The following is a 12396-nucleotide window of genomic DNA, read 5'->3' as shown; positions in this document are numbered from 1 at the left end:
CATAATAAAATAGTATGACTAAAATAAAAATAATATGACATTTTACACAACATTCAGCAGTCTTATGGCAGTGGGGAAGAAACTGTTACGGGCTCGGGACACGCAGCGCTGGGATGTAATGTCTTTAATGGAGGGAAGAGGAGCCCCAATAATCTTCTTTAATGTTCTCAGCACTCTCCTGACTTTCTTCCAGTTTGAGGCGCTGCAGTCTCCACACCACACAGTGAGACAGCTGGTCAGAACACTCTCTATGGTGCTTCTGTAGAAGGTGGTGAGGATGGGTGGGGGCAGGCAGGCTCTCCTCATCCTCCGCAAGAAGTACATGTGCTTCTGTGCCCTTTTGACCAGTGAGGTGGTGTTTACATTCCAGGTGAGGGTGTCTGTAATGTGCACAACCCGGAATTTGGTGCTGTTGACCACCTCTACAGCTGAGCTGTTGATGAGCAGTGGAGCGTGATTAGGCTGGTTCTTTCTGAAGTCCAAGATGATCTCCTTCGTCTTCTCCACGTTCAGGATCAGGCTGTTGTCTCTGCACCAGTCCACCAGCTGCTCCACCTCCTCTCTGTAGTCCTGGTCGTTGTCGTCTCTGATGAGGCCCACCACCGTGGTGTCGTCTGCAAACCTCCCAATGTGATTGGTGGTGAACCTGGGGATGCAGTCATTTGTCATCAGGGTGAACAGTAGGGGGCCCAGGACACAGCCCTGAGGGGAGCCTGTGCTTAGGATGATGACATCAGAGGTGACTGAGGTCTGTTTGTGAAGATGTCTAGCAGCCAATTTAAAAGGGTTGTAATGAAGCCCAGTTGTTTCAGTTTTCCCATCAGATGCTGTGGAATGATGGTGTTGAAAGCTAAACTGAAGTCCAGGAACAGCATCCGCACATGGGTGTTCTTCTCCTCCAGGTGTGCCAGGCTCAGGTGGAGAGCAGCAGAGACCTAAGTGAAGCGGTTCCGTCGGTAGGTGAACTGGAACAGGTGGAATGTTGCCGGCAAAGTTTAGCAATTTTAAAAAACGTAGCAATGTTTTTTGCCGTATGCTTCTCGTGTTTATGTTCTTTTGCTATTTCATGTGACATATGTGCAAAACAGACACATCAAAATTCTATATTCAGTATACATGGAATTTATTTTACCGTAGTTTTGATGATTTGTTTATGATGGGTCCTCATTCACACATACCGTACAACAAAATGCAAGAGTTGACTACGGTAGTTAAAATGTATTACTTACATTTTACATTTTTATATATATAGAGTGAATTCAAATTCCCAATTCCACAGACACTAATGCTCAGACAAACAAAGTCTTTTTGAGGAAGAGGAAGAGGATCATGTGGAAAAACAGACTGTGACAGACAGGAGGTCCATTTTCCAGAACAACCAGCAGCAGGACCTTTGCAACACCATCATATTTTTCTTTTGCAAAGATGCTCATGCTTATAATCTTCTGTTATGTTTTGTTTCAAATCCCTGATGAGATCTACAGCTTAGAAAACGTCAAAGGTACAGACTGCTTTCTTCTTCCTTCAATAATTTTTATCATTGATAGACATTATTTGACTCCTTACTGTTAAGTTTTTGATGATATCTTTATTTTATGATAAATAAATCCTTTTGAAATTCAGCTTCATATTATAGTTTTTTCAGTGGTGAATGCAACTGATACTCAATATATCATCAGAAAAGCATATCATTATGCAGAATAGATTTATGAATCATGCAAAATAGGTTTATTGAATTCCTGCAAGCAAATGTCCACAGCTGTTACATGTTCATCCAGGTGGAAGGACTCAATGCAATCAGATGGGTGTCTGTCTGTAGGATTTTAATAAATGCTTAATAAGATGAGATGTGAATTGGTAAAATATATATACACTAAAGTGAATTTTATTTTATAATGATCTTATTTTATTTTTCAAAAACAATCCTAGCTTATATTTATCAGAATCGATACAGACAAAATATGAAGTTTAATAAGTAAAAATAATTTATTTAGATTTTATTTTTTATGTACTACACATGTTATACTTCTTAAATATTTCTTATGCACATAAACATTTTATTTTAAATATGTCATAATTTTCCTGTATGCTTCTTATTTTAGTCTGAGTGGATGAGTGAGCATGTTTCCATGAGATAGAACAGGAAGTGCAGATAAAGCAGGAGACTTGGCTAAAAGTTAACTTCCAGTCTAATGTGTCTGTGACAGTTAATATTAGCTGCATCTAAATATGGAACTAAGGTTTAACAATATCTGACTTGTGTGGAAATATCTGTAAAAACACGTCTGTGTTGTAAATAGCCTATATTAAAAAAACTAAGAGAATCGTAGCATTTTCTCTTTATGTTAATTTATTGTTCAAAGTGGGGTTAATCTGAAGCAAAATAGTTTTTGATTTACATATGTATGAATCTGAATAGTTAAAAAAAACAATTATGAAAAAAACAATTACAAGAACAGTTTTTATTTATTAACTGTTCCCATTTCAGGTCCTCAGGCTGGGAGTTTTGGTTATTTGGCCAGTCTCTCCACATCAGCAGTGATCCGGTACTCAGTCCTGGAGGATCAACATGTGTGCCTGCCATGCGGGGCCTCTGCCAGCTCCAATGTGATTTGGACTCATCAGAACCGGAAGGTCCTTGTGGACCGGCAGGGAAGCCACAAGACCATTCTGGACCCTCAGCATTATGATCTGTTGGACGATGGTGGTCTCTGCGTGCTGAAGCTCCATGACTCAGACAGTGGAGAATATCAGTGCAACCAGCAGCTGGTGGCTGAGCTGCAGGTTCTCAATGGTATGATGTGAAGTAAGCAGCATTTTATGCACTATGGGGGGTGTTTGAAACCACAGATATCTTCACCACTGAGAATGAGAAGTTATGTTACAAACCTCAAAGCTGTAAAACTAAAAACCAATGATCCCTATACTACTACCTTTATATCTTTAGGGCATGACCTCAAGGTACCTGCAGGATGGACACTTCTGCTGGCCTGCAGAGGCTCCCCTAAGCTCAAACACAAGTGGATGAGACACAGAGAAGGACAGAATGCAGTGGTCATCTTCACGCGTTTCAAAGATGGTACAGAGAAAGCAGAAACAGACGAGAGCAGACTGAGCTACGAGAACGATTCACTGCAGATCAGAGACCTGCAGCTAGATGACGCCGGAGAGTATATCTGCAATAGAATAATACAGGCAAAACTCACCGTCCTGCAAGGTGAAATATATGACCTTTGTTCATTGTTTTCACGGAATTTTGCATTATAAAAAACATTATTTTCCTGATGATAAAACCAGTTAAAATAGCTTCAGAATTGTATTTTAAGCCAAGCTAACTGTCTATGTAAATGCAGACAGAATCAACTTAGTTTTGAGATTTAATATCTTGATGCTATTTTGATGAGTAGTTTGAAATCTGAAGAAATGCTCTGTAGAAAGGTGAGTTTTTAATTCTATCTGCTGCCACATTCAGAGTTTCTTAAGGCAAAACAATATTTAAGGTCATTATTTAAAGCCTACAGATTAATAATTAGAAAAGTGAATTAATGGAAAAAAAATGTAATCGAAAATTACTACATTTTAAATTTGAAGTGAAACAAAATGGACTTCTAAGTATTGGTGTGGCATCTTATTATTCTCCTTATCTGTCTGATACAAAATAAGCTAATATAATAGTGTGATAATGTGTCATATCATCCACAATATACATAAAACTAAAGTATTTAACATCAGTGTTGTCAATTAAGCTCTTTTATCTGGCCTACTGCTTTTCACTTGATAGTGCATTTAAAACTGTTCCATATTTCAGAGAATCCTGCATCCACCAGCATCCTGCCAGCATTATCTACCAGTATAACAACAGTATCAGCTGTTCCAAAGACAGGTAGGCTCTTCTTTCAAAATCATTCATTTTTGTCATGAAAAACAATTTGTAATTTACAAAATGTAATTTTTTTCCCCAGATGTTTTTGAAACAAACAACACAACAAAGAAGAGACCTGAGAATGGTCAGCTGCAGTAAACACACCTGACCATAACCGATAAAAACCTTCTTTGTTTTATTCTGTTGGTGTTGTTATATGTGTGCTCACTCGTTGTGCTTGTTTCCAGCTCTGCTACTGGTCGCTGTCATTGGTTCTGGGTTAATGATCGTCCTGATAGCACTCGTCTGCATTTTCCTAACCAGCATGAAGTGCAGAAACAAGAGGAGACAGAGATATGCAGGTGGTTATTATTCTATTTGTTTATCTTATTGGTATTCAGGTTAGTTAAGTTTTGGTGCAGAAATGTAATAAAATCATTTAATCTAATCATAATTACAAGTCTTATTGGTACCACTGTTTTAAGCAGTGTTTAGCTTCCTCCAAGTCTAAAACACATGTGTTGCCTTCACTAGACTCTTTAAATTCCACCTTAGAAGTGAATGTGTTAAAGGTTATTTGTCCTGTCATGGAAAGCTGAGCAGCAGACCGTTAAATGGTATGTGGGTAGTGGCAAATTGGCAATGATTGGATGACTACTATAAACATCAAATATCAATTTAGAAATATGAACATTGATCATCCTAAAACTTCTTCTATGATTTTGTGTTTTTCTAAAGTATTCTTAACAAGTATCTTTATTTAATGCCCTTTTAAAAATAATCTAAAATGATGCGTTCACAGCAGATTTTTTTGTACTTTATTATATTAGAATAATAAACACTCGGATTAGTTGGCAAAATTTAGTACACAGCGATGCTAAAGAGGTTTTGCCAAAAACAGAACGTTACCCGTTTCACGTTTCCATGTATAACATTGCAGATCTTTAAGTCAAAGGAAATTCTTTAAAAAAAAAACGAAAATCCCTATATTTTTCAGGTATTATTCTTATAAGTTCAAAGGCATGAATTATGGCTAAAACTTGTTATTTTTGTCTGTAATTAAAAAAATTATTAAATGCCAAATAATTTTTGTTGGTAAAATAGAATACACGGGGAACGAGCTTGCAGAATGGTGGACTAATTAATATAAGGGACTAATCTGCTAAATAAGAATCATGACTAATTCATTATTAAGCCTTTATAACCATAATTATTTTAACTGAATGCACCCATGAACAGCTCTAACCTCTGTTCAGCTTTATCTTTGGGTCATTTTTGCTTTATAATCTACAGTAAGTTAGTTCTTTCCTAACATGTTCCTCATTTAAATAAAAAAAGAAAAGCTGCATTCTGCTGAGGCTCTTCAGTTTGTCATGTCCTGAATGACTGAGAATCTCCCCCCGGAATACAACCTTAACTACACTGCCTGCCTCCATTGTTTTACAATTATTGCTGTATTTGGTTGAAGTGTTTCTGAATTCTTACCAAACTTAATGTTAGCTATAAGATGTATTTCGAGCCTTTAAGCACAAAACTTTAGCTTAGTTTTTTTTAATACAGAAATGGGGACATTATCTGCCATATTGACACATGTACACACCAATAAACAAATAGGTGGTAATATTATTGCATTTCGACCTGCGGCAGAAAGAAGCTGGAAATGAACTTGCAACTTTTAAATTGCAAAATTACTTTTCTTCCCACTGATAATTAATAGTTTGATTGTAGGTAAGTAAGAAGACCAAACATAGTAACACGGTTATATCTTAGGTGTTGATATTGTGATTTGAGAATATATCTATTTCATGATTTATTAATATCAATAATCTCCATGGGATATACACTTTAGGCTCACTATTAAGATTTAATAAATGTATCAGTTGCTAAAGGAAATGATCCAACATTTTTCATGCATTGTGTGTTATTTTCAACATCATATCCTTTATTCTAACCAGTTTATATCCTTTGGTAGCAAAAAGACGAGAGGACACAGAGCTGCAGCTGTGGATGACATATAACGCCCAAACTGGTAAAGGAGTTTGTAAATAAGAAGTTAGTTCTTTTTGTAATGAATCCAATGTGTTAAAATGACTGGTTTTATTTGGCTGCAGAGTATGAGGTGTTTGAGCGTCCAACCCTGCCTGATGAAACCATCCACTACGCCTCTCTGGGTCGACAGAGCTGGAGCCAAAGACCCAGCTGGCTACTTGATCAGAGCGGCAGTAATAATGTTGTCTATTCTTCAGTCATCACCAGACCTGGAGCCAAAAACACTTTCACCTGATTCCAGTGGATTTCCTCCATTCTTTGTTAAGCATGGATTAGCTGTCTTTGTTTCAGTTCTAACTCTGATTAAAGCTTAAAGCTCTTATAACATAAAACACACAAACATTAAAAAGACAATTTTAGGCTAAGGGTTTGGTCAGTAAAAATGTGGATTTGTTTTTCAATTTAAAGAGTAGGAAGTGAAATCAACACAAAGGTCTACTGGATGCCAATAAATCACAATTATTGGATAAACCAACATTTGATTTTTATTACAGAAATATTCACATATGAATTACTGAATACAATTGAGCACATATATATGAAACTGGAATAAAGCTTTGCTCGGCTGGTAAAGTTTTTCTACAAGCATATCTTCAATCAAAACGGTGTCCCGTTTGTTTTTTCTTCTATTCTTAACATTCTGTCCCTGTAACAGACTTTAACATTCTTGACATAAGCAGCTGAATGGTGGTAAAGGTTTAAGGCAAAAAGTGAAAGAACTCGTTTTACAGCAGTTACACAAAAAGGTTGAACTCTAAAACAAAGATTAGTGAAATAGCTTGAAACAACTTGTAATTTAACAGTTGTTTTTTCTTTAGAACCTTACATGGGATTGCTTGAAATGTATAGTTTGGATGTTAGGTTGTTATAATATCTTAAAGACCCAATAATCACTATTATATAACATGAAAACACTTTACAGCGTCCATATCAGATACTGAAAATATTGTCTTATGTACCGTCTATTCTATAATGACTTATTTAATTTTCTTATTGCACAGAAAAGTTGTATTTAGCACTCTTAAAATGTTCCTTTGATAGCAAAAAAACAACAACATTGTACTGAATTTTGAATGGAATCAGTATTTACATTGCTGATATGAAACAACATATGGATTAACAAATATCTTTTGTAAACCAGACAGGGTTCTTCTGTGTTAATCAAAAAGTGTACTAAAACACATACGAAAAAGAAGAAAAGTCAAAAATGGCTTCTTAAGTCGGCTGGAAGTTGGTAATCAGACATTAAAAATAACCACTCAGCAGAAACAATATTATCTCTGGCCATGTAAAGCATTTACATTTTTACGAGTGTTCACTGTGGAATAGATGACAAAGTTCTCCACCATTCTGGGTGCAGTCTTGGTAGGTGGGCCGGGCTTATCTGGATGCCTCAGACTGGAATATTGTAAAGAATCTTCCTGCAGAGACATTTAAAAAAAAAATTACAACTTCACCTTCTCTGATACTCCGATGAGCACATTAGTGAAAATAAAATGTATATTTACTTTAAAAGAAGTATTAAATCTAATGATTTACATATTTGGGAAATACTGAATTTAGAATGAATGGGTGTCAACATCTGGATGGCTACAAAACCAAACTACATTTACAATGTTTTTACACGGATCATTGCACTTTGAGGAAATCATCAGACTTTAAACACGAAACATACACAACCAGTGGTTCGGCTGTGTTTTATACCAATAACTAACATTTTAGCAAAATAAAATCATCAGCATGTTTCAAACATCTACTGACCTCTGTCGCCCTCAAAGTAGTGCTCTGTTTTTCTGGGTTGCAGCAGCAGTGACCTGCTTTACCTGATAATGAAGCAGAATATGAGGGAGATAGAAAATCAATAGAGATTAAGTCTGTTCATGTGATTTATTTGAAATTACATTACTAATCTTGGTAAGTAGGAAGGTTTAAAGACATGGATGAATTTACACTGAACTGTATATATGGTTCAGGTTGAAGAAGAATCATAAGGAGCTTAAATAATGGATAAGGAAACTCATAAAGTCACTGTGTGTCTGTGATCTAAGGGGTAAACGCATGATGCTGTTTGGTACCTTCTTGTAATGTAACTTGACCCCAGACATGCAATGCATGCTTTGTTTTCTTCTAAGTATCTAATATTGAAAATACCATATATTACCATCATATTGATCTAATATTCTAATACTTAACAGGAATCATAACAAAATTACAAAGGCAACCCTTTTTAACTAGATGACTAAAAACCTGAGGGTATAAATGACTGAAACAAGGTTGTTAGTGTTAGAGTGTTAGATCTAGGCTGTCCCTCTGCTAGCCCAAAACATTCCTCAACCCTGCTTTTACTGCCAAGAAGGCTCTGATTTGCAGGAAACAATCTGATAAGCGAAAGTGAAAGAGTAAAAGTTTAAGATCAAAAGTGAAACCTATGATCAGTCTTCTGTCGAAGCAGCTGAGAGAGGGATCGTCTTTCTTTCCTGACATTTGGTGATAAATAACCACCGTTTTTTCAACTAAAGAACAGAGAAAAGAAGATTTTTCCACCTAATCCTAAAGGAGAAGACGTTTATCTTCCTCCCTGAAGATTTTTACAACGTTGGAGAGCATTATGCAAAACACAGTTTGCATGGAGGCCTTGTCAGCACTCTCTGGGTGCAATGTCGAGGCAACAACCGGACCCTCGCAGCTCACCTCACAGGATTTTGTCAACATTGTAGCCCTCAGAGAGTTTTACAAACAGGAGGGATTTCAGGAACTAGAGTACCCCAGTTTGGGGACATTATCCTTGCAAGACATGGAAAATCAGGACATGTACAGCTCTCCACCAGCCCTGACTGGCGAACCTGTGGTGAGCCTTAGACCAACGGTTAGGGTCAATCCCCAAGACTTTTTCCATCCACAGTTTGACTACGATTTCACCAACATAAAGGTAAGGAGAAAACACGAAGCCTTGTTTGTTTGGAAGCATGTCATGTGACACAGGCCTTACGTAACACAGCAGGTGTAGGGATATGGTTGTCTGAACCTTAAACTAAGATAAATAACAATGATATTAATAAAAAACACAGAGGAAAAACAGTAAAATTATAGATTTATTTTACAAAATAACAGTATTAACTCCTCTTCTGGAGCAGGCTGGCTTTAAAGTAAGATATGAATGGAGGGAGTGTTTACAGTTCAAACGTGAATGAGCTACTGCAAGCAAATTTCCATCTAATAGGGGTTACAGAAGTCCTGTAATAAACAAAGTCCTTTTTAAGTAAATAAGAGTGCTGATCGGGAAGCCATGTGGGTGAACATAAAAGAAAATAGAAAACAAACAAAAATGAAAACACATCAAACATTTACTGACAGAGATAAAAAAAAGACACTTGTATAAGTTACTCTCTCATTATAGTACATTTATTTATAAAAACCTCTTCTGTGAAAAATATTCATATATTATACTGTTATCATGAGTTAATAACAACCCATAAAATCAAAGTATCTAAAACATTTCTACTAATTTTGGAGTCCATCAGTTTCCACAAACCTTTAATTAATATTCAATGACTTCCTGTTAGTCTGTGGGATAAATATGATGCGATTAGAGAGAAAAATGAGAAAGACATGAGAACATGTTCATCAAATACCACAGGCAGATGGTTACTCATCTAATCCTGACCTTCACTTCTTTGCTGTTGTTTTTTGATGTTTGCAAAAGTGTTCCTACCCATTAAACCTTAACAAACGATGTCATGTTACAAATTCAAACTCTGACCATTATGTTAATGGGACTCTATTATTATTAGATTAAAATAAGGTTGTATTTAACTGTGAAGAGGCAAAAACGGATACACAGGATCCTAATTCAACCATTTGAAAGGCCGATGCTGATACCGATTATTCTACATAAGTGCCGATAATTTATCTTTGAGCTGATATTGCTTTTTCTTCCTCCATATACATAATGAAAATGACACAGTGACACCAAATGGTCTCAATTTAAAGGAAAAAAACTAAAACAATTAACAAATCAAACAAAAAAGTAACAATTCTATTATATATTATCTCAATGATCTTGTATCATATTGTCTGATAAAAGATAAAAAAAAAAAACAACAACAATAATGGCCAAAAATATTGGCTGGCCAAAGTATCGGTCTACTTCTAACAGTATTCTAAAAAGAGTTTTATTCATTTGTATTCAGGTTTTCTTGATGTTTTATAATGCCGCCTTATGCTGTGATTACAGCTTTAGAGTTTAAACCTCCCAACTCTACAAAAACATCAACATGTGCAGCTACTAGTCTTACTTTTCACAAACTTGGTCTTTATGATGATTGATTTCTGATTTTTTTTTGCTCATAATCAGAAACTCCTGTTCTGAGTTTTTTACAACTATACAAGCTAAGAGGAGATTAAATAAATATTTTCTGGTTTGCAGGATGGTGATAAGACATTTCTGCGTGGAAATGAGAAGTACATTCGCCCCTGTGGATGGAAACGATTCGCCCTGCGTGTCCTAGACAAGTACCCAGATGGGAATAATTGGCTTGGGACAGGGACCAACGCCTGGCCAGTCTCCTACCATGGCCACAACATGGACGGCTCCCTCGGCATCATCCTCACCCGTGACGGCCCACCAAACGACGCGCCAGACTTTCTGGATGCCTGCGCTGCCTCTCTTCTAAAGCCAGACACCAAAGGCAGAGGGGTGTACTCCACCTCAGACATCAAGATGGCTGAGAAGTATTGCAAGATTTTCAAGTCCAAGGAGAATGGGAAGCAATATAAGGTGGTTCTTCAGAACCGTATCAACCCAGAAAAAAGGCAGAAGTGCCAGAGAGAGGATGTGTGGTTGGTGTACATCCCTGAAGGCTGCAACGATGTGCAAAAGAAAGCCCTCGTGGAGGATTCCCTCCGTCCTTATGGGCTGCTGCTGAAGCAGCAATAACTTTTTGGATAATTGGTACTCGAGGTTTTCAGGGTTATCATCACGGTTTTCACCTCTGGAAAAATGAAATGCTTTAGAGGAAATATATGAAATCCGTGTCCAAATTTCTTAACTTAGGCTTTATTCTTTTCAGGAAAAGTTCAATTCGAGATAGCAAGAGGGAAAACCAGGCTTTGCATTATGGACACGTTCCTCTTACATACATGAACTCCACATTCCTTGAGTTGAATTTTAAGGTATTATAAACATGCATCTTCTAAAGATACTTTGAAATACTACTGTTAAAATAAATGATGCATACGGATATATAGAGATGCTTTGTCAATTTAGTTTCTTCTTTGACTGCAACTTTTTACTCTCTGTAAAATGGTGCAATTGCAACATATTTGAGATATTATTGCACATAACTGAGGTGACTTGACAAAAAAAATATATAAATTCTTTACACTGAATGCTTTTTACTCTCAATTATACAATGAGTGATAAACCTGTCATATCGCAAAAATTATTGAAGTAATTTATTGTTCCTTTAAAATGAAATTGTCGCTAAAAATTATGTTTTTTTTAATGGTCTGTCATATTTTCTAACATGTCTAACGTTCCAGTTAGGCCTGAATGACAGTTCAAGGTTGTCTGTTAAGTCTCAACTTTTTCCTAAAACTCTGTAACTGAGTATGAATGAATGTAATAAAATGGAAAGCATGGAAAGCATGATTTATAATGTTCTAATTCCGTACTTTACTGTAATATAGTGCATTGTCCATCACTGACATCACTGACATCAACTGTCACATTTAGAGACATTAAGAGAACAGATGACTTTGTGTTTACTTGTGTCATTTTAAACCAGTAAAACCTGTTTTCAAAACACAGTGCATCTTATAGTTCAGTTCAAACGTACAAAATGTGCTTCACACTTTTCAAACTTGAGCTTTGAGTGAAGTATTTTCATGTTAATACTGAAATTTATATGACTATTACTGTTAATATCATTATTGATATTACTCTGTGACCCTAGATCTTTAATAGATTAATTAAGTTTAAGAAAAGTTTTCGTTTAAAGATACCATCCAATGGTGTGCTTTTTTATCTCTAAAACATGGTTATCAACAATAGAAGAGACAGCTGGGTGATAAAGCATTTATTTCTACTGTGGGATTTCAAAGAAGGAAATAAAACAACAGTTGGTAAGTCATCTTTGTGTTTATGAAATCATTAGAGTTACAAGATCAGCTAAAAATGCCGGAAAATCCATAACCATCCATAATAATAAAAAAAGTTCTTTAAAAATATTATGTTCTAGTTTATATTGAAGCAGACAAAGTCTTATTAAGTGCTTATAAAATAGTTTTAAAGGTTTCAATAAATGTAATGTTTATTCTAGGTTACTAGAACTGAATTTACACACTAGAATGGCTAAACTGAGTGTTAAATAAGTGCTGCAACTCCATCAGATCAACAACAGGGGGCAGTAGAGGTCAATGAACTTACTTGCATAGGTCCTTAATTGAGAAGAGGTTTTGCAAATTCTTACCTGAGTTGATTGAAA

At 36.0% G+C, this 12396-nt stretch overlaps 2 protein-coding genes across 2 annotated transcripts; both read left to right on the top strand.

The window, feature by feature from the left end:
- Positions 1-924: 924 nt before the first annotated feature.
- On the top strand, positions 925-6745 carry LOC119779911. Its single transcript, XM_038279756.1, has 8 exons — positions 925-1501; positions 2489-2794; positions 2948-3217; positions 3809-3883; positions 3963-4007; positions 4111-4224; positions 5835-5891; positions 5974-6745. Exons 1-8 carry the CDS (start codon positions 1426-1428, stop codon positions 6144-6146), a joined length of 1116 nt encoding a protein of 371 aa, XP_038135684.1. The 5' UTR covers positions 925-1425; the 3' UTR covers positions 6147-6745.
- A 1729-nt stretch (positions 6746-8474) lies between these two features.
- Positions 8475-12011, top strand: LOC119779903. Its single transcript, XM_038279750.1, has 2 exons — positions 8475-8840; positions 10338-12011. The coding sequence occupies exons 1-2, from the start codon at positions 8520-8522 to the stop codon at positions 10845-10847; spliced, it is 831 nt and encodes a 276-aa protein (XP_038135678.1). The 5' UTR covers positions 8475-8519; the 3' UTR covers positions 10848-12011.
- Positions 12012-12396: the final 385 nt, after the last annotated feature.

The sequence above is a fragment of the Cyprinodon tularosa genome, unplaced genomic scaffold, assembly GCF_016077235.1.
Source record: "Cyprinodon tularosa strain WSP-4 unplaced genomic scaffold, ASM1607723v1 ctg153, whole genome shotgun sequence".
Taxonomy (NCBI): domain Eukaryota; kingdom Metazoa; phylum Chordata; class Actinopteri; order Cyprinodontiformes; family Cyprinodontidae; genus Cyprinodon; species Cyprinodon tularosa.
The sequence above is the reverse complement of the archived record's forward strand: the minus strand, read 5'-3'. Positions and strand labels throughout refer to the sequence as shown.

Coding starts and splice junctions, on each gene's coding strand:
- LOC119779911 (XM_038279756.1), top strand. CDS start 1,426: ATGCTCATGCTTATAATCTTCTGTTATGTTTTGTTTCAAATCCCTGAT. Junction 2,795..2,947: donor TGAGCTGCAGGTTCTCAATG/GTATGATGTGAA, acceptor TTATATCTTTAG/GGCATGACCTCAAGGTACCT. Junction 4,008..4,110: donor AAAGAAGAGACCTGAGAATG/GTCAGCTGCAGT, acceptor GCTTGTTTCCAG/CTCTGCTACTGGTCGCTGTC.
- LOC119779903 (XM_038279750.1), top strand. CDS start 8,520: ATGCAAAACACAGTTTGCATGGAGGCCTTGTCAGCACTCTCTGGGTGC. Junction 8,841..10,337: donor ACGATTTCACCAACATAAAG/GTAAGGAGAAAA, acceptor TCTGGTTTGCAG/GATGGTGATAAGACATTTCT.